The following is a 25,833-nucleotide window of genomic DNA, read 5'->3' as shown; positions in this document are numbered from 1 at the left end:
GAACAATTGTGAATGTTTTTGAAGGCTGAAGATTACCCAAGGGAAGATCTTTATAGGTGAGTGAAGTACTACAGAGAATTTGAAAAAGGGTAAATATAGACCGACAGCTTACAATTTCAGCCAGCTCGATAATCTACAGTTTGGGAAAGAGAGGCTGTGTCAGTCAGAAAGGTTGAAGAGTTATATGTACCATGAGACCAAGTTAAAAATATTTGGATTATGATTCTGATATACAATGTGCAGTAACCACATGCATGAGAGAAAAGGAGAGTGAAATAGCAAGGCATCTTTGGATGGGCTGCAGATATATGAGTTAATTTGCACAAACTAAAATCACTGACAAGGTTCCAGGGACCCCATAGGAAGAAATTACAAAGACACACCATGGGCAACAGTTAGCCGCTTCAAATCCACCGCAGTCTAAACAAGAAAACCAATGACAGAATCCCTACAGTGCTGAAAAAGGCTTTCACCCCATCGAGGCAGCACCTACCCTCTGAAGAGCATCCCACCATATCCCTGTAATCACAATATTTCAGCAATCTGAACCAAACTCAGCATCATGACCAACCTAATGCCCCAAGCTAATAAAAACAAGGACCAATATGCAAATTAGTTTATCAAATACCCAAAAGAATGCTCTGCACCAACATTCCCCATTAGATAAATCTTTGCTTTTGAACTTTTGCAGTTTCTCAAATTCTCAGAACTATGGAATTCATACATGTTACAGTTGCTATTTCATCATTGGTATTTAAATAATTAATAAATTGCAGATTGACTGTACATTTAAAGTTGAGACTACTTCTGCAGTATTGAAGTAACATAATTCACAAGTTGCATTTTGTCATTTTAAAATAAAATATAGCTTCTCTTTTCTCAAAAAATACTGACTATTTCAACTAACATGCTTCAACTATTGTATAACCAAAACTTGTGCTGTTATTGAAAATATAAAAGGACCTCAAGTTCTTTCTTAGAAAACTATGCAATTTTTCATAAAAGTAACAGTAAATGGCATAATAGCTGAACAAATAAATATTTATCTCAAAAATGAAGTGAAATGGAAAAACAATGGCAAGATACTGTTAACATTACTGACTGCCTTAAAGAAAATGGAATTGAAACAAAAACATATCAAAACTAATGGTGGAAGATACAATTACTTGAGGAAAGTCAGAACATTTCTAATGTAACCACTTTTACTGAGGGGCATTTTCCACTCTCAAATACATTGCCCACAGTTCAAATCACAACTATAAAACTGATTCTATTTTTATTAGATCATTGGATCTGAAGACATGAGAATCTTGCTAAAATTATTTTCACAACAGCTGCACTCTTACCAACATAACTGACATGCTCTGGCAATTTTCTGGCAACAAAGGGTCCTTCATAGACAGTGCTACTTTTATCAAATAGATAGACCATGTAGCTATCCCAGCCTCTCTGCAAAAACAAACAGAAAACTGTATTTTAAAACAAAATATTATGAACTCCTAAGTTTGTTTAAAGATATTAAAAATTGAATGCTCAAACAGATTAATATTAGACATTGATTTATTTATTTAAATGATAATTAAAATATTTTGTGTTTTTCTGAAGAGACATTGATCAAGTTGTGTTTAACAGATTCACAACATTACAAAAGCAAATTTCATGCAAATCTATTAAGTTTATTGAAGCACAAAATAATTCCAAAGCATCCATTATACTACCAGTTCTTGTCATACATCCAGTCATTTCAAAAATGCCCAATAACATGCACCTCTCAACCTACAATATTTATAATATTACAATGATCAAAAAGCACATTCAGAAGGCAATTTCGCAGTGAAGAACAGCAAATTTAACCCTACTTTTAGTGATTGCTTTTGGCTGGAAAGAGAAGCCACAGATAATGTAGAATAAAAATTAAAATTTATTTTATTCAAAGTACATTTTAGCTTCAGCATCATTCAGTATTTACGTGCAATTTCAGGAGCCTTTTTATGCAATCAGTAAATGTGGACAACTTGTCGTCAGGAAAATTTAAATGCTTCAATTACTAAAGTCAGATAAAGGTTAAGAAAAAAAGTCATTTGATCCTTTTCTCAGGCCAGACAAGACTCAATTTTCTTCGTTCAAACTTTTATTCATACAAAGTATGCCCAAAAAGGGGAAGCACAACCCAAATATTTGCTACAAAAACAATACTTGGATACTAATTTTACAGAAAACAAGCTTCCAATCAAAGAAAGTTTCACATTTATTCATTCATATTTCTATCCAACCACGTTTCTTCTGCTTTAGTAAAATATTTTAGCTTCCAAGTTACCAAAAATGATCATATCATCCATACATCTACACATGCAAATTTGTTGACATTTGACTGGAGATTTATGATATTCTAATCCTTCACTGTCTGTTCCCTCTTGCAGATAAACCTACATAACAAAATAACAATACATACCACATCCAGCACACACTGATTGGCCGGTTTACGAGGATCCAGCGAAATTCCAGTTTCTAGAAGCAACTCTTGATTTGCAGGAGATATCGCTGTTTCAGTTTCAATACGCAGTTGAAGGGAATGGAGGCTTTCATCAGATTTGATCAGAAAGGAATGGATGCGGGCTGAAGTCATATTTAATATATGTACATACTGTAACAAATTGAGATCACCATTACACACAGAGTTAAAACAACAAATTCTTTGTGCAGAAGTCAACTAGCCCATCTTAGCTTACCTTTTCAACCTTCCTGTCAGAAGCTTAATGGTTGATTATGAAGGTTCTACACAATTTAATAAGGATTCATCCACTTGTACCCTTTTGAAACCTTACTAGTATTGTAACAGATAACCGAGAAAGCCATCACAAACCTCCAACAGAACTATCAATTTGGCAATTGCTGCACAATTGTTTAAATGCACCTAAACTAGGAATTGGAATGACACTGGCTGAGCTCATGGAATTTCGGATTCTTGCAGCCAATTAAAAGATAAAACATGCATCACACTCATCCAGGATGCAACAAATCAAAGTTGGAGATGCAATAACTAACTAATCGACCCTGTTCCTCAACAAAATATAAGTATATGGTTGCAGTAATTATTAGCACGTAGAAACATAAAAATGAACAATACAGAAAGATACCAATCACCCCACTGCAACTGTGATGACCTTTTTAGAGCAATCTAAAATTGGACTGATGGTAGGTGTCTGGTAGATACTATTGTTTTGCATAAAGCAAGAAAGAGAAGACCAAAGGAACATCTGTCCCAATTGTTAATTTATATTGGTACTCAAGAGTCCTGACAGATTTCAAACTAAGTCTAGACACAGTTCTGCGACAGCTTTTTAAAGGGCAAAGGATAAAAACAAAACAAAACATTCAATGCCTTTCTAGTCTCGCTTTAAATCACAGAAAAATCCAATTAAGATTACTTTTGTTGCATGTGAAATAGAGATAACAGCCAAAGACCAGACCCAGACAAGGGCGAGATGTATACCTTACAATAAATACAATAATGCCTTTAATGTAAAATTGTGTCATTTATTGATCACATCAAGCGCCCCAAAACTGAAAACTATCCACATCAAATAGACCCAGTAAAAGAGTTATAATTAGAGATGCAAAAACATTTCTGGAAGTTGATGAGCATTAGGGGCCCAAACATCAGTCTCTGTACTCTCCACCTTTTAATGTCTTGAAATCAAAATGGGAAAACAACATACTCGTGAATACAAGCAAAAAATTCAGTTCTCTGCCCCAGATTACCACATTTTTCAAAAATTAAGTCATAAGATGTAGGCGTCACTGGCTAGGCCATAATCTACTGCCAATCCCCAACAGTCCGTGAAGGTGGGGGTGAGCTACATCTTGAACCACTGCAGTCAATGTTATGCACTTACATCTTAAATTTGAAACTTGTCTCTATAAAAAGCTATAAAACATTACTCACACAGTCAGCACAAATATAATGAGCTAAATGACCTTGTTTGTTGTGATTTTGAAAATAAGATTTATCATATAGCCACATAAGGGAGAAAAAGCAATGAAATTACAAAGTTCAGAGATAAATATACCGCTCAAAACTTCAGTTTGCTGATATACCATGTATTAAGCAAGCTCTGGAGTCAGAAGCTCTCCAGATATACTCAAGCACATAGCAATCAAGGTCCAAGGCTTTCAGAAAAAAATATTGACACCATTTCATTGCAACTGGGGTGGAGGCAGGTGGAGGTGGTGTGTGTGTGCTGAATGTCACTACATCCATTAACACTTCTTTGCCATCAACATAGTTAGTTTATTGTCCATAGCAATACAATTACTACATTTGTACTTCTGTATCTTCAGAGTGTTCCTTCAAACACCAGAGTTGAAATTGCAGCGTCACACAAGCTGACATGATTTGAATGCAAGACTTTGAAAAGTGTGACTCACCATACAAAAAGGCTGCACTGACTTATGGATTCGTCATACATTACCAGACCTCATACTTCCCATACCACCAATTCTAACGAGAACGAGACTTAATATGCAGTCTGCATTCCAATCTAATGTCTTCATGCAAACATCATTTACAATATATTAAGGACAAAAGGGTAACTCGGGAGAGAATAGGGCCCCTCAAAGATCAGCAAGGCAGCCTTTGTGTGGAGCCACAGAAAATGGGGGAGATTCTAAATGAATATTTTGCATCAGTATTTACTGTTGAAAAGGATATGGAAGATATAGACTGTAGGGAAATAGATGGTAACATTTTGCAAAATGTCCAGATTACAGAGGAGGAAGTGCTGGATGTCTTGAAACGGTTAAAGGTGGATAAATCCCCAGGACTTGATCAGGGGTCTGATCGAGAACTCTGTGGGAAGCTAGAGAGGTGATTGCTGGACCTCTTGCTGAGATACTTGTACCATCAATAGTCACAGGTGAGGTGTCGGAAGACTGGAGGTTGGCAAACGTGGTGCCACTGTTTAAGAAGGGCTGTAAAGTCAAGCCAGGGAACTATAGACCGGTGAGCCTGACCTCGGTGGTGGGCAAGTTGTTGGAGGGAATCCTGAGGGACAGGATGTACATGTATTTGGAAAGGCAAGGATTAGGGATAGTTAACATGGCTTTGTGCATGGGAAATCATGTCTCACAAACTTGATTGAGTTTTTTGAAGAAGTAACAAAAAAGATTGATGAGGGCAGAGAAGTAGATGTGATCTATATGGACTTCAGTAAGACGGTCAACAAGGTTGCCCATGGGAGACTGATTAGCAAGGAATACAGGGAGAACTAGCCATTTGGATACAGAACTGGCTCAAAGGTAGAAGACAGAGGGTGGTGGTGGAGGGTTGTTTTTCAGACTGGAGGCCTGTGACCAGTGGAGTGCCACAAGGATCGGTGCTGGGCCCTCTACTTTTTGTCATTTAAATAAATGATTTGGATGCGAGCATAAGAGGTACAGTTAGTAAGTTTGCAGATGACACCAAAGTTGGAGGTGTAGTGGACAGCAAAGAGGGTTACCTCAGATTACAACAGGATCTGGACAAGATGGGCCAATGGGCTGAGAAGTGGCAGATGGATAAATGCGAGGTGCTACATTTTGGGAAAGCAAATCTTAGCAGGATTTATAGACTTAATGGTAAGGTTCCAGGGAGTGTTGCTGAACAAAGAGACCTTGGAGTGCAGGTTCATAGCTCCTTGAAAGTGGAGTCGCAGGTAGATAGGATAGTGAAGGTAGTGTTTGGGTTGCTTTCCTTTATTGGTCACAGTATTGAATACAGGAGTTGGGAGGTCATGTTGCGGATGTTCAGGACATTGGTTAGGCCACTGTTGGAATATTGCATACAATTCTGGTCTCCTTCCCATCGGAAAGATGTTGTGAAACTTGAAAGGGTTCAGAAAAGATTTACAAGGATGTTGCCAGGGTTGGAGGATCTGAGCTACAGGGAGAGGCTGAACAGGCTGGAGCTGTTTTCCCTGGAGCGTCGGAGGCTGAGGGGTGACCTTATAGAGGTTTACAAAATTATGAGGGGCATGGATAGGATAAATAGACAAAGTCTTTTCCCTGGGGTCGGGGAGTCGAGAACGAGAGGGCATAGGTTTAGGTTGAGAGGGGAAAGATATAAAAGAGACCTAAGGGGCAACTTTTTCACACAAAGGGTGGTACGTGTATGGAATGAGCTGCCAGAGGATGTGGTGGAGGCTGATACAATTGCAACATTTAAGAGGCATTTGGATGGGTACATGAATAGGAAGGATTTGGAGGGATAAAGGCTGAGTGCTGGCAGGTGGGACTAGATTGGGTTGGGATACCTGGTCGGCATGGACGGAAGGGTCTGTTTCCATTCTGTACATCCTTATGACTCTATCCGCCTCAAATGATGTATCCTTACATTTGAATGAAAACATCATTTTCCCCAACATTGAGATTTCTGTTTTATGTAATTGTACCATATTAGATTATATTCCCTACAGTGTAGAAACAGGCCCTTTGGTCCACACTGACCCTCAAAAGAATAACCCACTGAACCCATTTCCCTCTGACTAATGGACCTAACACTATGGACAACTTAGCATGGCCAAATCACCTGACCTGCACATCTTTGGACTGTGGGAGGAAACCAGAGCACCCAGACGAAACCCACGCAGGCACAGGGAGAATGTGCAAACTCCACACAGACTGTCGCCCAAGACTGGAATTGAGCCTAGGAACCTGGCGCTGTGAGGCAGCAGTGCTAACCACTGGGCCACAGGCTCAGCAGTTTAAATGAATATTATGCTTTGCCTGTTGTATCCTATGTGAATGCTTCCTCTGATTAGATTAGATTTTCTACAGTGTGGAAAAAAGGTGCTTCGGCCCAGCAAGTCCACACCGACCCTCCAAAGAGTAAGCCATCCATATCCATTCCCCTCCATTTACCCGTGACTAATGGACCTAAACTATGGGCAATTTAGCATGGCCAATTTGCCTGACCTGCACATTTTTGGATTGTGGGAGGAAACTGGAGCACCATGCAGACACGGTGAGAAAATTACATACAGAAAATGTAACTCTTCTAAATCATGTCTGTATAACGGAATTAATTTTTTATTTGAACCTTGAATTTCTAATCTCGATTCTCACATGATTAGAATTGCATATTTCATTAGAGGAGGTTTCTTGTTATTCAATTAAAAGTAAAAGCAATATTTATTATACACCAAATAGATAATAATTATTTTTATTATGTTACCTTCTGACTTAAAATTTGATCTAGAAGTAAAAAACACGCTGGTCGATTTGTCTGTGGTTCTATTTTGCCACCTCGCAGTTTTGGATCCCAACCGAGCATCAACTGTAGCCATGTCTCCAGTGGTTTCACCATGAGGCTACAAGACAAGGTGTAAACATTAGAAACCAAAAGTTAAACTTGCTGCACTCAAGCACAAAAACATACAGTTATCACATATCAGCAACATTTTCAACACTTCTTTTTTGCAAATACCAATTATAAGATGTAATTACTTCAGTGTAATTCAATGGAATTATCCGATTAAATGATGACCTTGTTAGACGACCAAACATGCCATAAAATACAAAGTCATGTTTAGGATATCTGGTCACTGACGTACTGTCTGCTCCAAAGGATCTTTTAAAAATGTGACATATAATAGCATTACTACACCCATAACATCAGTTACTGATCCATTTCTTTGGTATTTTATCTCACACCAGATTCTTTGTGCAAATTTAAGTTGATAAGCAAGGAAATTTGTTGTTTTACAAAGTGCCCAACCGTTAACAATTTTAGAGGGTGAGTTGGGGCTGTCATGCCACAGTCCATCATCTTTCATTTTGATGACTTGTAGTTCAGTTGCTTAAACAAAAGACAGCATCTATACTCCCATTCCTCAAACTCCAATTGAAATTGAAGGCATCTTATTCAAATTTGACTGCACATCATTGCTAATACCAGTCTATCCTGGGACAGAAGCAAATGCGTGAACTGTCCAGTGCTGTAACACCTATTTCAACTAATTCAGAAAGCTATTAAACCAATATTTTTGAATATATTTTAAGGAGACACAGTAAAATGAAAAACATTTAGAAAAAAAACAAAGCAAGCAGAACTTAGCATTCGTGAGCTTCATGTCATCTGTTAAGCACTGTCTCTACTTTTACTCCCCTGCCCCATGTTTCAAGTTTGAAACAGTGTAAAATAAAAAGCGTTAAAAACTATCAATTCTTTTGGCTAAGCTGACCACAAGTTTGAAGATCAATTTTAAAATGAGGGGCAAACAATCAGGTAACACGTGTCTTTTCCTGGAATCTTAAGTTCAAACCTGACGTAAATTTTACTACTTTCCCAGTATAAAAGGATAACAATAAGTTTATGCACAATCGAAAATCATTTACTGTCAGTTAAGCTGTCCAAGGATATCATAACCACATTCATGTGTGTTTGACTGGGTTACATCAATGTGAGCATTATTCTCTAACTCATGGTAGAATAAGATTAAGTAAAGGCTCATACTTTTAATCCAAAATATTTCAGGATAAAAATGTAAAAATGAGAACAGATAACTTAATATGATTCATGTTCTGAGTTCAGTCTGCTCATCACTCGCCCAAGTGTATTCAGAAAGGTAAATAGTAGCTGCTATACAAGCAAAGCAGTGCCAAGCAAATGGTTCGGCGTTTTGCTTACTGTACATAATATTGCAAAATGCAAGACAGATAGAATTCATGGCAACCAATTTGACAGAGATCAGCAAATGCGTATTTTAAAAACCAAAACAACAATTTTATTTTGTGCTGACTTTGAGTTTGCTGCAGCATTTCTCGACCATCCTGACTGACACAAACAATATCTCTAAGAAGCACAGAATTGAAAAGAATTCCATTCATTACGTTCATGTTGTTCCTGCTGAAAGTCCATATCAATTTGAATTGGACAATTTGAGGTTTGAATTCATCCAAACTAAATGTAGAGTCATTATCCAGTTGGACAGAGAAAAAATGATAACTTGACCAAAGTGGAATTGTTGTGGTTACAGGAAGAACTCTCTCTCAGTAGGGTTGCCACATTCCAAAGAAGAGAAGCAAGAGAAAAACTAAAGATTTAAAAATAAACTAGTATTTGGCAACCACTTTTTGATCAATTGACTCTTTGAAATTCCTACGGTCAATTTCCATTCCACACAAAGTATATTACCACAGCGTGCTTTACACTTCTCCACGCTCTGACACAATCAGTAGAACATGACTGTTCAAAATCCACATTCAGTCATCTCTACAGCTTGATGTCATGTGTGAATTTCACGACCTTATGCTGAGACAAATAGACCATTCACCTATCTCCAAAATGAAGTTGCCCAATACAGATGACTTAACATCTCTGAAAGTCAACCTCAGAGCATTATGGTTTTGTTTATTCTTTTTGAAAAGTTACCAAGCCACACGTGTACTTCACTCTGATGCCTGCTCAACCTCTTTTCTAAGACTCTTGAGGTTCCTTTTACATCAAAATCTTCACTGGAGGTCAAGGTGTTCCATGTATCAATTTCTAAGATTAGCTTTCAAGAAGTCGCCAAACTAGGGATCTTTTTAAGAAAACAGTTCATTATTCAGATCAACACATCATTCTAAATCAGCTAGCTCACGATAAGCTGCGTTTCATAAAATGACTGCAGTAAATACAAGCTAAAAGGTGACATCACCTCCAAAAGGATAATAGGGTTGCTGTCTCACCTTCCATTACAAATGTCAAGACAGATCTTCAGTAAAGTTTCATGTCAAAAAATCTCAGTTTTTTTGATTCTTTCATGGAACATTGAGGTTGCTGGCAAGACCAACATTTGTTGTCTATCCCAGAGTGGCTTGCTGAAATCATCTCGCAGGACAGTTAAGAGTCAATAAGATTAATGCAGATATGCAACAGTAGGTCGGATGGGAGAAGAATGACACAAATCCTTTCTTTCAGGAAGGTAAAGTGAACCAGATGGATTTTTGGAGAACTGTAGATGATAATTTCATGGTCACCATTAATGAGCGTAACTCTCAATTCCAGATTCATGAAGTGAATTGAAATTCGAAAAGCTGTCATAATGGGATTTGAATGCATATTCTCAATCACATTAGCCTGGATCTCCACATTACTAGTCCAGCAACAATACCACAAACCCACCATCTTCCCTTTGTTTTCTATTTAATCAAAATGTAATAAATCCAAAAAAAGGTATTCTCACTTGCTCAGACCATTGGGCTGTGGTAAGTTTTGGGAGTACTTTACTTCACCATTCATCTCTTCAACAGCCATAATATCATTTGGGCCTTTGATTTTAACTTTGCCGTGCCTAGAAAAAAAAAGCGTAGTTTTACTCTTATTTTCTCCCTTAAAAACAACTTGAGAGCGTCATATGAAAACCAACAACAGATCTAGAATTTAGAACATGACATGACTATTTCATCATTAAAGAGCTTCAGCAGCACTCTTGTGGCACATTATACGCAATTTCTATTGACTTAATGTAGCCTTAAATAGATTATGAATACTGTACATTTCTCATTTTCAAAAATGAAATGTGAATTTTATGCAGAGCACTCATCTTTTAAATTTGGTTTATTTGTTCAGGAGCTGTGAGCAGTACTGGCAAAAGCAGAATTCATTACTGATTTTGAACTACCCTCAAGAAGGTGGTGGTTAGCTGTGTTGTCGAACCACCACAGGGTTGATGTGCTGTGACACTGACAGCACAGTTAAGTCGGGAGCTCCAGAATTTTGACCTTGTAGCAAATAAAGAACAGTGATACATTTCCAAGTCAGATTTGGCTAACAAGGAACAGTAAACCCAAACCAAGAAAGACTCTTGACACCACCATCCCTGCAAACTACTGCATTACATTGTACCTCATCTTCATCTTCAATGTCCTAAACTTTATCACCCACCCAAATTAACACTTGAACATCTCTTAATAGCATTCCACACCTACTACAGAACTGAAATGACTGATGATCATAACATGACCCCCTTGGGTCTGGAATCTTGCAGCTCTTTGGACTTGAAGTCATCTAAAACTACATCCAAAGCCACACAAGTATTATTTACCCAGCAGCATTTCTGTTGCCAGATATGGAGCCAAAAAAGGTCTAAGTTGCAATCTTACAATTCTAATTTTTTGCGTTCTTAAGTCTCTCCTCTTACAGCCTTACTCATCCTCATGTCTTAAACTCTTCCAGCATTCCAGCTCTCTCCAGTGTTAAACTTACTTAAAAAAATCAAGTTGTACTTATTATTTAGATGCAATAACAGAATGTAAAGATAGTTTGCTCACCATTGGAAAGGTTGCATATTGTGTAAAAACGGTCGAAATCCTGAGATGCACTCAAACACTAATGTTCCAAAGCTCCAGTAGTCTACAGTGACTGTGTAAGGTTGTGATTCAAATAGTTCTGGCGCCTAGAATGAGATAAATTATTTTTGAAGTACCAAGTCCATTAGGATCATTTCATTTAAAAACTTAAGAACGCAAAAGTGATTTACTTTTTTTCCACAATGATAAGCTTCATTAGCTGTAAACACAAAACATTATTCAAAATTTAAAACCAAATAAATACAAAACAACACTACAGAAGAATTAACTTAAGTAGAGTATTAGCATGGCTACAGGGTTGGTTGACTAACAGGAAGCAAAGAGGAGGCATAAATGAGTGTTATTCTGGTTTGCAATCAGTAACTAGTGGTGTGCCTCAGGGATCAGTTGGGACCGCAATTATTTAAAATTTAGATTCATGATTTGGAGTTGGGGACCACATGTCATGTGTCAAAGTTTGCAGATGACACTAAGATGAGTGGCAGAATGAACTGTGCAGAGGACTGTGAAACTGTGCAGGGGAACAGACACTTTAAGTGAGTGGGCAAAGGTCTGGAAGAGGGAACACAATGTTAATAATTGTGAATTCATCCATTTTGGTAGGAATAATAGTTAAAAAAGGACTAATATTTAAATGGTAAAAGGTTGCAACATGCTACTGTGCAGAGGGACCTGGGAATCCTTGCGCATGAATTACAGAACGTTGGTCTGCAGGTCAAACAGGTAATTAGGAAGGCAAATGAAATTTTGTCCTTCATTGCTAAAGGGATTGAGTTTAACATGTTATGAATATGTTGGTGTACTGTACCTTTAAGAGAGTTAAAAGCTAGCAGAACTACCTGACATCACCAAGTGTTCTGAATAACATACAATGTAACATGTGGTCCAGCTACTGGGGTAGCTAGTTGCCTGGAGACAAAAACAGATTCAAATTAGGCCAGTTTAAATTATACCCCCCAAAAAATACCAAACTCCAATCCAGTTTGAATTTAGTATTGTGACAATCTTAAAAACCAATGACATAATCCGATGCCTCAGGGGTGTAAGACTGGGGAAAATTGAACAGTTGAGAGGAGAACTGCCACATCACCAGCATGTAAAGACTGTCTGAAAAATAGCTCTATTAGAAGTTACCTTTATCTATCAGTGACCTGTGAAACAGAAATCCCGAAGAAGAAGAAAAGACAACCAACGAAGAGAAGAGAAGATTTGACATCTGACTGGTTTTGAAAACTTCAATTTTTGGTAAATCTTCATCAGGGAGGGGCGCTTTATTGGACTGGCATTATTGAAGGGAAGGTAAAAGATAGGTTTGAGAAATTAGTTGTCAATAGTCGTTAGTTAATTATCCTCTGTTACATTTTAAGAAATAAACTTGTTAATTTTTACTTCGAATAGTTCTTGGCCTCTCGAATTTTCATTGTTTACTGCATGGGATAAATTTTTCCTGTGTTACTGGTTTAAATTAAGTAGGAGGGTTTACTCTGTATACCAAAAAGTAGGGAGGTTATCTTGCAGCTTAAAAGGGTGCTGGCAAAGCCACACTCAGAGTACTGTGTGCAGTTTTGGTCTTGCTCCTTGAGGAAGAATGTACTGGCACGAGAGGAGTGCAGAGGTGGTTCACGAGATTGCCATGTAAAATGTTTTTCCCCACCTTCATCTATTGCTCAAAGCTTTAAATTAGTATCCCCTGGTCCTTGAATGCACAACTAACGAGTACTGATGGCAGTAAAAAGCGCACTTCTAACATACAAAGTTGAAAACTTACCAGGTATTGCAGTGTCCCGACAAAAGAGGTGCAAAGGCTTCCTTGGTCCAGGTCCTTTGCATAGCCCAAGTCAATTATTTTGTGTATTAACTGTAAAGAACATAAGATTTATTCACTCCATTTGCCATTAAAGAATTCAGATGTCCTTTCAGCAAATGGTGAACAGTTCTGTAAATCAACCATCACATTAACATTTTTCATGAACTTCCTCCTAATTAGTAATAGTGTAGAACCACAGGAGATGGGTATTTTATGTCAGTATTTGCTGTGGAGAAAAACATGGCAGATGGAGAACTTGAAGTCGTAAACAGTAATATTATGCAAAGGGTCCATATTACAGAGGAGGTAGTGCTGCACATACAGATGGTTAAATCCTAGGGACCTGATCAGGTGTATCCTACAACTTTGCGGGGAGCAACCTAAATGATTGCTAGGCTGCTTGCTGATATATTTGTATCATCAATAGCCACAATGAGGTGCTGGAAAACTGGAGAGGGGCTAATGTGATGCCATTATTTCACAACGGTGGTAAGGAAAAGCCAGGGGACAACAAACCTGTCAGCCTGACATCTGTGGTGGGGAAGTTGTTGGAAGGGATTCTGAGGGACAGGATATACACATATTTGGAAAGAAAAGGACTGATTAGAGATCATCATGGTCTTGTGCATGAGAAATACAGTCTCACTAATTTGGATTGAGTTTTTTGAAGAAATGACAAAAAGGATTGATGCAGATGAGTGGTCCTTGTCTATATGGACTTCAGCAAGGTGTTCAATGAGGCGCCACATAGTGGAATGGTTAGCAAAGTTAGATCACATGGAATCCAGGGAGACCTAGCTATTTGGAAACAAAAGTGGCTTGCAAATATGAGATAGAGGGTGGTAGTGGAGGGATGCTTTTCGAACTGGAAGCCTGTGACCAGCGGTGTGATGCAAGGATCAGTGCTTGGTCCACTGCTTTTTGGCATTCATATACATGATTTGGATGTGCAAAGAGGAGGAATAGTTAGTAAGTTTGCAGATGATACCAAAATTGGTGGTATACTACACAGTGAAGAAGGTTATCTGAGCGTACAACGGGACATTGATTAGATGGGCTGAAGAATCGCAGAGTGAGTTTGATTTAGGTAAATGTTAGGTATTGCATTTTTTTAAGGCAAACCAGGGCAGGCCTTAAGTAGCTTACGGGAGAGTCGAGGGGAGTGTTATCGAATAGAGGAGATCTGGAAGTGCAGATACATAGCTCCTTGAAAGTGCAGTCTCAGGTAGACAAGGCAGTGAAGAAAGCATTTGGTATGCTTGCCTTTACTGCTCAGTGCATTGAGTTATGGGAGTTGTGATGTCATGCTACGGAAGTACAAGACATGGGTTCAGCAACTTTTGGAATACTGTGTCCAATTCTAGTCTCCCTGCTATAGGAAGGATGTTGTCAAACCTGAAAGGGTTTAGAAAGGATATACAAGGATTTTGCCAGGGTTAGAGGTTCTGAGCTACAGCGAGGCTGGTACTATTCTTCCTGGAGCATGGGAGACTGAGGGGTGACCGTATAGAGGTTTATAAAATTATCAAGGGCATGAATTGGCTGAATTGCCATGGTCTTTTTCCCAAAATAGTGAAGTCCAAAACTAGAGGGCATGGGTTTAAGGTGAGAAGGAAAAAATTTAAAAGGGACCAAGGGGTGATCTTTTCATGCAGAGGGTGATGAGTGTCTGGAATGAGCTGCCAGAGGAAGTAGAGCAGGCTGTCAATTACATTTGAAAGGCATTTGCATGGATGCAAATAGGATGCAAAGGGAAATGGGCCAAAGCAGTTTATGAACGGGGGGCGGGTGTGTTACAAGGATAGCATGGGAGGTTTGGTCTGGTAGGGATGCTCTTTGGAGGGTTGATGTGGATTTGGTGGGCTGAGTGGCCTGCTTCAACGCTGTAGAGATTCTATAATTTTAAATAGGACTAAGTTAATGTAAGATAACTGGTCAGCATGGACAAGTTGGATGAAAGGCTGTATTTCTATGCTGTAATTGTTTGACTCTCATAGTATAAATCATGAAAATGACTGAATTATTAACCAATTTCACAATCCCACTGCAATACATCTGCTATAGTATAATACATAAGGTTAAGGGCTCCCTGTTATGTCTACAAACACATAGACTGATTTAGGAGTTGTTGCCACTATTGCAAAGTAATTTCTTGCTTCCACTGTGATTTATTTCAAAGTCAACAAGTGTCTTAATAGCACCCTGGTCAGTTTGATGACACAAGTAAATGTGATGTGCTTGCAATATCTCCAGTCTTTGGGTTGTTCCTTCTGTATATAGCCTTGAAATGGTTGCACTTTCAATCCTGTAATACACTTTGTACTATGAACTTGTTCCACTTGGTGATGGTGCCGATCCAAAAATAACATGTTGCCCAAAAAAAAAAACGTTTTCGTTGTCTGTCATGGTTTTAATCTTTCAGACCAGTTATTTTATCCAATTGCTTTAACTTTGATTTGCTTTGCTGTGGTATTCATATACATAAATATAACTAATTAGCTTAAATTTCGCCAAGAAAGCAGGCAGTGAGAAATTTTCTGACTATTTTGAAACTGAGCAACTCTGGCCAATTTATGTCTACTAATTTGTGAGGATATTAGATAGGTTTAACTGAATCTGTTTATGCAGTATTCAGTCAAACAGAATGCTGTGAATTCATGTAAACAAAAATAATTGAGCATTTCTTAATAATTCTTTATAATAAACAGAAACTAGGCCCCATGCAGCTGACGCAGGTCATTTGTGTTCAAAATGAAATCATCATTACATAAAATTCTATGTAGCAGCAACTTTTCCATCATCAACAGTAAATGAATGCCATGGAGTAGACTTCATTGAAACAACATGTGCATTAACTCAATCCATGCTAAGGGTTGGTGCTTCATCAACAAGTGAACTAAGAGAAGTGGAAAATAAATTTCACATGCATTCCTGCAACTCAGAAAACTGACTGCAACTAATTCAGGAGATTCTATGACTAATTGTCTAGCAGGTGCAAGGCCTGTGTCACTCTGTTAGATAATGGAAGGGGCACTGGTAGAGGATGTTACAGTTAACTGTGATAATGGCTGCAGCAGAAGCGATGGCATTCCATGTAACTTTGACAAGGGACAGAAGCTTATGAGAGTGGTGATAACATAGAGAGACGTGGTCATAAATTTGCAAGTTGTGTCAAGACTTGACAGGAAGGAAAGGCTGAAGATAGGGCATTGGTTTTTTTTTGGAATTAGAGGTGTCAACAATTTTCAAGAACAGCACCGATTAGGACAGATCGGCAAGACAGCTGTCAGTATTTGAGCATGGAAATCACATAAAATTAGTTGAAAGGGAACAAAACCAGAACGGCTGGAACACAGGGGCTTGAGAACCTGAGTAGGCTATTTGGCCCTTCCAACCTTTTTCATCATTCAAAAGACATGACTGATCTGACTGTGGCCTCATCTCCACTGGGTCTGTTCCTCATACATAACCCTCAATTCCCTGTCATGGGGAAGGGCATTGAACTTGATCATTCAGGAAGTTATAAATAGGAATTTGGAAAAACTTTAGTAACTGGGAAGAGTCAGCATGGTTTTGCGAAAAGGACATGTTTAACAAATTTATTGTAACTCTTTGAAGGAGTCACATGCACTGTGAACAAAGGGGGCCTGTTGAGGTGCGAAATTAAGACACAGTATCTAAAATTTGCAGATGATGGACTGGTCGGAAAGCATGTTGTGAAGATGAGATAATAAGAATGCAGAGTTGTTTATGCCTGAAACTCTCCTGCTCTTTGGATACTGCCTGACCTGCTGTGCCTTTCCATAGCCACTTTTTGAATCTGATCTTTAGCATCTGCAGTTCTTGCTTTCTCATAATAGGGATGCAGACCAACATACTTCGTGAAGTTCGGAGCACAAATATTTTGTGAGGCAGTATTATATGGGAAAAATGTTTTCAACAAGTGAAATTGTTCACTATCAGGAACAATAAAACAAATGGAGTCTTAGTTCAATGGAGATCAGTTGTAGACTTCTGAGGAAGTGAGATCCAAGTGCTCTTTTGCAGGAGCCACAAGTTAGTAAGCAGGTTCAGAATGTGATTGTGGCAGCTAATAGAATGCTATCCTTTATTATGAGAGGAAGTGAACACAAAAGGAATCAATTTAAAGCAAACTTGGATGAATGCTGGAGATGTGAAATGAAAAAGTGCTGGAAAATCTCAGCAGGTCTGTGGAGAGACAATAAATGAGTTGAAACTTATGGCTTTTTTGGCAAAGTGGGAGTTGTGTCGAGCTCTGTGGAGTGATTCTCTGCCTTGGGGCTTCTAATCAGACTTGCTGCATTAATTGCCAATGAGCCCTTATGGCAAAATTATGTCTCATTTTCTGCCCTCTAACCATGCCCTGTTCCCACAGGGCAACTAGGTGCACAGTTAAGATCTTCCCTCAGACCAGCATTTCTTGTGGTCACACTATCTTCCAAAGCATACTGTACATCTGCAAGAGCTCTGCCTGCTTGACGTTGGGGTGCTCGGTTGTGGAAGGAGCGAGAAGCTGATAGTACCATGCTCAGAGTGAGGAGAACTGGGTAGCAGTGCAGGAAGATCAATAATCATCTCCACTTCCTGCCACCTCACACTTACCTATGCCACTGCATCGACCTCCCAACAAAGTCGCTGCTTTGAAAGTAGATGGTTGCATGCAGCACCTTCCCTCACTTGCTCCCATTGCTTCTCACACTTGCATAATGCTAAACCCATGTGCCCAGCACACTGTCTCCTCATTCTCTTGGTAGACCTCGACATGTTTATCCCATATCCACCACTGCTAAAGGTTGGGCTATCCACTGCGTCTGACTGATTCTGCATCTTCGTCATTTCAGGGGAAGCCATCCCATAACAGGACGAAATGACATAGGGCAGGTGATGTAGCACTAGATATCCACATCCTCAAGCCCTCCAAAAAAACATCAGTTGCCCTAGCAGCAGAAGACATGGGCCACTCCTGCTGGCGTGACTAAGTAACACACGTCGTTCCCCTACAATAATCACATTAACCATTAACACCATTAATAGTTAGTGGCTGCAAAGCCTTCTGCCTCTTATGCCTTGTAGAAGCACTCACCACCCAAGGGCCTGGCCCTTTCCAACAGATAAGGCATTCTTGAACCTCCACCAATGACAATGTGAAAGGGGGCACAATGAGTTGTATCCACCAACAGCTCCACAGATGACTCAGGTCACTTTCAGTTGGAGGAATGTCAGAGACGAGGCATCTACTAATCTGCTGGCAGATGATCCTGTGATCCAAGGGTTGAGGGACCACATCCAAATGCACAGGGAGAAGGAGCAGGTAGGCATATAGGAGGCACCATACCTCATAGCACAGAATCTGGAGTGATACATCCAGTACAGCGACGCACCACCCGTTATCGTCCAGATTCACAGTGCTGCCAGTCCAGCAAAAATGGACAGGTTGACAACTGTCATAGCGAGACAGGCTGGTCATCTGCAGTAGCCATGCAAAGTCGACAACATTGGCATTCCATTGTGTCAAGCACTGATCCTCAGGGCTGGAGAGGGACAAGGAGCCTAAGACTAATCTGAGTATGGTCCTCCTTATAAAGACGCACGTCAGTGCCACAAAGCACCCAGCTGGAGGAGGGGCCATACACAAGTCCTTTTACAGTCTCCACACAGGAGACTGCCAAGGTGGCTGAAGTGTTCTGCTCCACCTTGTCGAACCTCCTCTGATCATGGGGGTTCCAGCCAAAAGAGAGTCAACTTGCCTCTGGAAAGACAACACTTAATCTGTCAGGTCTGTCCACACACAAATACCCCCTGGGTTTGTCCAATAAAACCTCCAGGGCCAACGAGCTCCATTGTGTATGGGACTCCCTCCACCTTATCCGCAAAGCAGGGAACCTCTGTGTGTTGCAACAGAATACAGAGGAGGGGATAACTAAATTACATTTATGGTCAACACCTGGGAAACTCAAGGAGATAGTTTTTGCAGCGTATGCTGTGATACATAGATTTTGTTCAGCATACAATGGACAGTTGTTTTTTCAATATCATGTTGAAAATTTGGTTTTCATAAATGTTAGTTCAGTGGTTATTATATTTCAGAAACAGTTTCACTGTTCATGCTGTTGCTATCTTGTATCTGTTTTACCTGCCAAAACTTGATGCGCTCTGCAGTATTATTGCTTGGCAATGTTCCCTCAAAGTTCCACACACGTGATCAGCGTGCTGATGTTGACGTTCCAAGTTTGCTGCTGTGCAAGGTAGACAACTCCCTCAAGACTTACAAATATGTTTGGCACTAATATTGAGGTCATGTGGTATAGGTGCTGGACTGACATGTCACACTGACGTAAAGGAAGGTGCACACATCCTTGACTGAGGACTGTGCACACAAAGCACTGCAGGTCAAGGCAAGTGATTCTTGCTGAAGGCATGATGATAGGCACGAGGTGAATGCACACTAAACTAGCATTGGAGTAGCCCTGATAGGTGCTCTGGTCCAAGCCATACACTAAGTTTCTTCTCATGTGGTACATGGACCAACTGCTGGTTGCTCGATGCAGTGAGGAGAGTGTGCTCTTGCACAGTGCACGGCCAGTACATTGGAGAGTGCTGGGTTGGTGGCAATGACTAACCAAAGTGGAGTGCCAATGTACAACAGTATGTGCAGATAATGCTGCTGAATCACAGCCTACTTTGCAGTTTGTCTGTGGGCATGACGGAGGTCTTTTGGAGAAAGTGGCAACTTGAATACACCAAGAACATGCAAAGTCAAGTTTTCCTAACAGCTAGTTTGAAAGCTGAGCTTGACAATCTGTGAGGAGTTCAGCTGTGAACGTGTAATTAAAAAATCAATTAATAACATTTTGCTGATTAACAATAATTCTGCCAGGTCAATTAAGAAAAAAACAAGGTGTGGAGAGGTGACCTTGACAGCAAGATTGGCCGTGCTGAACACCTTGCCCAATTCTACCACACATTTTGCCATAGTCCATGCCACTCAGAGCTTGGTAAGATTCCATTCATTGTTTCCAATCCAAAACAGAAGTCATATTTGCCTTGAAACCTTAACTCTGTTTCTCTCTCCATACATGTTGACAAACAGGCTAAGCTTCTGTAGCATTTTACTTTCACTATGTAAGTAAGGACCTGATGTTTTAGTAATGTAGGGCATGTGAGACCACACTGAATTATTTGTTTTAAGTTTTTATCTCTTTTTTTATGGAAAGGTGCAAATGATTGGGAGGCAGTTTAAAGCAGGGTTACGAGATTGATATCTGGAGTAAATGGGTTGTCTTGGGGGGAAAAATTGGTCAGGTTGAATTTGTTTCCACTGAAGTTCAGAAGAACAAGAGGTCCAAAATGGTCTTGACAAAATGGATGTCGAAAGGAGGTTTCCTCTTGTTGCTCAGTCTAGAACTAGGAAATATTATTTAAAAAATTTAGGAAAGAGAGACTAAGGGAACACTTGTTTTTCCCTCCCTAAGATGCTGTCTGACTTTGTCTTCCTCAGAAGATGGTGGAAGCAGATCACGGATTTTTTTTTTTTGTTTGGGCAAAGGTACAGTGACTTACAGAAATCTAAAGCTTTCAGGGTAGATGGAAATGTGGAATTCAGAACAAACCATCTCAGAATGGTTGAATGGTTGAACAGATTTGAAGGACTGATAGTCAATAACTAATTCCTGAATTTTAAAAAGCTACTACATGATAGATCTCAAACTGTGACATTGTAAATGTTTTCAGAATGTTCTTACCTTGCCATTGGTTTCTTGCAATACAATGTTCTCAGGTTTGAGATCTCTGTGGATAATTCGGTTATCATGTAAATACTGGATTCCAGAACCTGAATTATAGCAGACGTAAAACAGTTAACAAAAGCAGAGTCGTTCCAAATATGAAATGAAAGCTTGCATTTTGATAGCATCAATAATTAGTCATTAGAAGTGAAAATTGGAATTTAAGGAAACCGCTTTGAGGGGCGGAATAAAAGCATTAAATAAAATTTGGTGTAAAGGAGAACAATGCTTGTCAGAAGTCAGTTAAATGATGTCTGAAAATAGGGGCTTAAAATACTGCAAAATAAGGAGAAAATAAACTGAGAAAAGACATTCAACATTAAGGGGAAAGGAGAAACTGCATCAGAAGTTGTGAAAGAATGAAAAAAAACCAAGAAGGTTTACAAGAGGAAATAAAAGACAAGGATTATGTATAAAACAAGTACAAAAGTAATACAAAAAAAACCTCAAAGATCAGAATTAACTTCTTAATTTATATGACCATTAAAAAGTAATCTTTTTGCCAGGCCAAACCACTGTTTTCACGTTTACATTCAGTTCTATATACACACTGATAATCGTAGTGCCATTATATTTGAAATTTAACTATAATGTATTAATGCCAATTACCATGGTTCCTCAGCCTTAACAAGCTCCCCAGCACGGAGTTTAATTCTAAAAAAAATTAAGACACCCTGACACTTATGCCCACTTAGAATATCATCATTAAAATTTAATGCTGCAAGAGACATGAACGTTAAAACGGACAAAGGTCCTCAGCATATCAGTAAACAAGACACAAATAGCACTAACATGGATCAACCAATTATCAACTAAGCCATAGAAGTATCGTCAATCAGAGGTCAGACTTCAGCTCTGATGAAGAGTCATCTCGAATCGTAAAGTTAGCTTGCTATCTCTCCACAGATGCTGCCTGACCTGTTGTGATCTCCAAGATTTGTTGTTTTCAGAACAGATTCTAGCATCTGCAGTAATTGGCTCCTATCATCTGTCTGATTTGGTTTTTGGGAGATCAGTCAAGAGATTTTGAGATGAGCCCAAACCGAATATACTTTTAACTCTTTATTTTCTTCAAGAAAACCTAAGAGTCTGGTCTTCATGCATTACTTAATTAAAGAAATGAATGAAAAGATAGAATTCCTTAACAGAACGCAAGTACAAGGTGAATATCTTTACATCACAGTACAACAACATGCTGCAACATCACCAAGACTGATGCATGATACTGCTGAAAAAAAGACACATATTGATAACCAGAATCCTTTTTCCCCTTTATCATAAATAACCTTGTATGTTGAAATTTGGCCTTCTTGCATTTGTCCTGATGAACGCAAAGTTCAGAAGCTGCAACATTATCTCTTTTCAGCAACATTTTAAGCTCTATACTGCCAAGCAAATATTTATGTGTAGGTACAATTTTTAAAATATTTAAATTTTCAAATATCTTTCATTGTGTAAAAAATGTTTATTAATATTACAAGGAATTTTAACAGAACACACCACTTTATTAACGATAAATTAATATTCAATTTATTTGCAAGACGTGGATGAGAAAGTATGCCAGGAAGTGTGACAAAAATTGGATGATGCACTTTACAGTCAAGAATGTTAACAATAGCAAACATATTAAAATGTACATACCAACATCTTGTAAAATGCTAAGTACTTGACTCTCTTTAAGTCCACAGCAATTCTCAGGCTTATTTAACACCTTGAAAGAAAACACAATCAGCACACTAATAGGTAAAAAGCATTAAAAAGAAACTAGATCTGTTGCACATTTATCCTGCAATAATACAATATAAAACCAACTGAGAAAATGAGCCAATAAAAATATTAAAAATGACAAACATTCAGATAAAACGAAAATACCAACTTGTAGATGCAGAGAATAAAATAACCTAAATGCAAAATAAAAGCTTTTGTTAGAATCCTCAAACAAAAATGCTATAAAGCAGAACAGTATGAATTTTTTAAAAATCATTGTTTCCAACTAAATAAATGCTTGGGAAAATGGTTCCCTGGTGCATTCTCCTTGACGAGAGTCCACATCAACCCATCAACATCTTTTTAACATGCAGTATAAATTGATGTTCTGTTACAAATTTGGTATTCTTGCAATTCTCTTATGAGTGTAAAAAAGGTTTGACAGCATGTCTCTTTTTGCAGCAAGACACAAGATAATCACCAAGATCATTTTTGTTTTGACATATGTGGCAATCCCATCTAGCAACGTTCTATTAGTGCTCAATATAACTATGTAGCATTAGCAGTAAATAGACGAGCTCTCAAATTCAACATGGCACTCACTCACATGTCAGAATAAACATTTACCTTACGTAAGTCACCTCCGGTACAGTATTCCATCACAAGAAGAGGGACATCATTAAATGCAATATCCTGCATTTCTTCTGGAACTTCACATGCCGTTACAACATTCGAGTTGTTTAACCTTGTTTTGAAAAGGAGAGAAAGGAAGACACGTGGATGATCCATTGTTCTCTCAAATAGCTGTGCTGGCATGTGAAAAGCACTACATATTGAAAAATTCAAAATGGCTTGAATCAGAAAAGATATGACAAAATTAGCATTCAATTCCAATATTTAGAATATTCTGTAATCACAATAAACAAAACAGTTGCTATCCATTCAAACATGGGATTCTCTTGTTCTCCCTTACTGCGCCATCTTATTTTCCTTGAATGATTCCAGGATTTTCATATCTCATCATCTACTTAGTTCATCGCTGCAAATATGCTGGTGTTTTTGATTTTTTTTTAAAGGTTTCCTCAACATCAGTACTGGATTTACCTCAGCTTTATGTTTATGCAGCAGTCATAAAATCCGCTGAAAGTTACAGTTAGACTTTAGCGGAATCCAATTGTTAACTATTTTATACAATTCTATAAGTTCATGTCTCAAGTTATCTCCTGACAATTCTACAAAGTTCATGAATCTCCTGGATTTCTCCAATCCTATGATGCAGCCATCTTGGAGTTTCTAAGTTTCTCTGCTGTGTTCGTGACCATAATTGGACAGAATTACTTAACGTAGAATGCCCCTCCCAATTTGAAGATATTTTGCACGTTGAATCAAAAATCCTACATGAAATTTTCTCAAAAAACCTTCACTAAAGCTTGATCTGCTGTACATTTTTCTACCATATACAAACACTACAAATCAGAAATATTCTTCACTGTGATCAAAAATATCTCAATCTTTTTGAAAGATTTGAACACATTACTGATTAACCTCTTAAACTTGCACTCACTTTTTCATGATTTGAATTTCATGGCACCACCTTTCTTTGTTTCTTGTGCTCAACTCCAAACGACAGGCTTTAACTGCAATTCTTTCTCCAGTGTTCTAGAACAGAAGTTCAGATTTCAAGGTTTAGTTTGAAGTTTACATAATTATGTAAAGTCATAACAACTAAAATTTTGTAACAGAATAAAATATTTGTATTATGTAGCCTTTTGAAATTCATTCACTTATTTCTGACAAAAGCTAATTGACCCAAACATCAATTCTTCTTCTTTTCACAAAAGCCTGCCAGACCCAAAGTATTTCTCGCATCTGAAATTTCTTTATTTCAATTAGTATTTGGTTTATTCTTGACCTGAACCCTTGCAAACTGCACTTTACCAAATTACCTTTTAGTAATATTCTTGGCAGTAAGAGGACATAAGGCATTCAAATAGAATGGAACACTTATTACTCAAAAAGAAGCTTTACAAGTCAAAATGTAGATAAGAAAGAATTCACTTGTTCAAAAGGGAGAATTCAAGATTTAATCCAAATCTGTGTCAGTTCCCAATAGATCAAATTTAGCATCTATAAAACAGCCAGAATGTTTTATGGCAATCACTTAATTAAAAAAAGGTAGTTGAAAAGGAATTTGAATCTCAAAGCATATAGCAACACCAAACATTTATAAATATGGCTTTAACAGTGTAAAACATTCCAAAATACTTCTCTGGAACAGAAAAATTTACCAAACTGGCTGCCACATTAAGTGATATTATAACAGGGAAACACGTTTGGTTCAAGAGGTTAAAGGAAGGGGGAGAAAATGCTGAGTGATTTCATGAGGGAATTCCAAACTTTAGGGCCAAGGCAGCTGAAGCCATGCTGCCAGCTGTGGAGGACTTAAAAAATAAAATGCACTGCACGAAATTAAAGACAACAATGCACACCTATACTGCACCTCTTGTCGAGGCAAGTGAATAAGACAGTTGACAGAAATAGAAGTAAACAAAACTGATGTGAAACCAAAGGAGGCAGGAGGAGGGATTAAAATCTTGGTGAAAGAATTAAGCTTTGAGAAGGATTTTTTAAAAATTAAGCAAAGAGGCTAAGTAAGGGAATTCTGGAGTTCAGTGTCTCCAAAGCTGAAGGCATGACTGCCAATAGCAGGGCCAAAGTCTTGCAGAGAAAAGGCTTGAGTTGAGGAAACAGTGATGGAAGAAAAATGTTCAAGAGCTACAGAAAGTGAGAGAGATGGGAGGGGCTAAAGATAAAAGGATTTGAACAGAAAGAAAGATAATAAATTGAAGGTCCAAAGTCATAAGTCAGCAAACACATGGGTGATGAGTGAAGGGAACCTGGTGCAGACTTTGATATGGACAAAAGTTTTATCAGCCAAAATTTCAAGTGAGTGCAGGTTGAGAGGGAGGCCATGAAAGCCTCGTAGGTAAAAACAATGATTGCAGATGCTGGAAACCAGATTCTGGATCAATGGTGCTGGAAGAGCACAGCAGTTCAGGCAGCATCCGAGGAGCTTCAGCAAAATCGACGTTTCAGGCAAAAGCCCTTCATCAGGAATAAAGGCAGAGAGCCTGAAGCGTGGAGAGATAAGCTAGAGGAGGGTGGGGGTGGGGAGAAAGTAGC

General features: G+C 38.6%; 1 protein-coding gene across 3 annotated transcripts in view; it reads right to left on the bottom strand.

Annotated features, from left to right (window-relative positions):
- The window catches only part of chuk (component of inhibitor of nuclear factor kappa B kinase complex), a 104,617-nt gene that overhangs the window by 41,737 nt on the left and 37,047 nt on the right, over positions 1-25,833 (bottom strand). For all 3 annotated transcript variants that reach the window (XM_043678907.1, XM_043678908.1, XM_043678909.1), the window contains exons 3-12: positions 24,215-24,309; positions 23,278-23,395; positions 22,585-22,654; positions 20,902-20,990; positions 13,100-13,189; positions 11,293-11,417; positions 10,206-10,313; positions 7,211-7,346; positions 2,453-2,644; positions 1,347-1,449 (exon numbers count right to left, since the gene is read on the bottom strand). In XM_043678907.1, coding sequence (XP_043534842.1) covers positions 1,347-1,449; positions 2,453-2,644; positions 7,211-7,346; positions 10,206-10,313; positions 11,293-11,417; positions 13,100-13,189; positions 20,902-20,990; positions 22,585-22,654; positions 23,278-23,395; positions 24,215-24,309 — 1,126 coding nt within the window. The remainder of the gene's footprint in view (positions 1-1,346; positions 1,450-2,452; positions 2,645-7,210; positions 7,347-10,205; positions 10,314-11,292; positions 11,418-13,099; positions 13,190-20,901; positions 20,991-22,584; positions 22,655-23,277; positions 23,396-24,214; positions 24,310-25,833) is intronic.

The sequence above is a fragment of the Chiloscyllium plagiosum genome, chromosome 38 (genome assembly GCF_004010195.1).
Source record: "Chiloscyllium plagiosum isolate BGI_BamShark_2017 chromosome 38, ASM401019v2, whole genome shotgun sequence".
NCBI classification, from domain to species: Eukaryota; Metazoa; Chordata; class Chondrichthyes; order Orectolobiformes; family Hemiscylliidae; genus Chiloscyllium; species Chiloscyllium plagiosum.
This window is presented reverse-complemented; position numbering and strand designations above follow the sequence as displayed.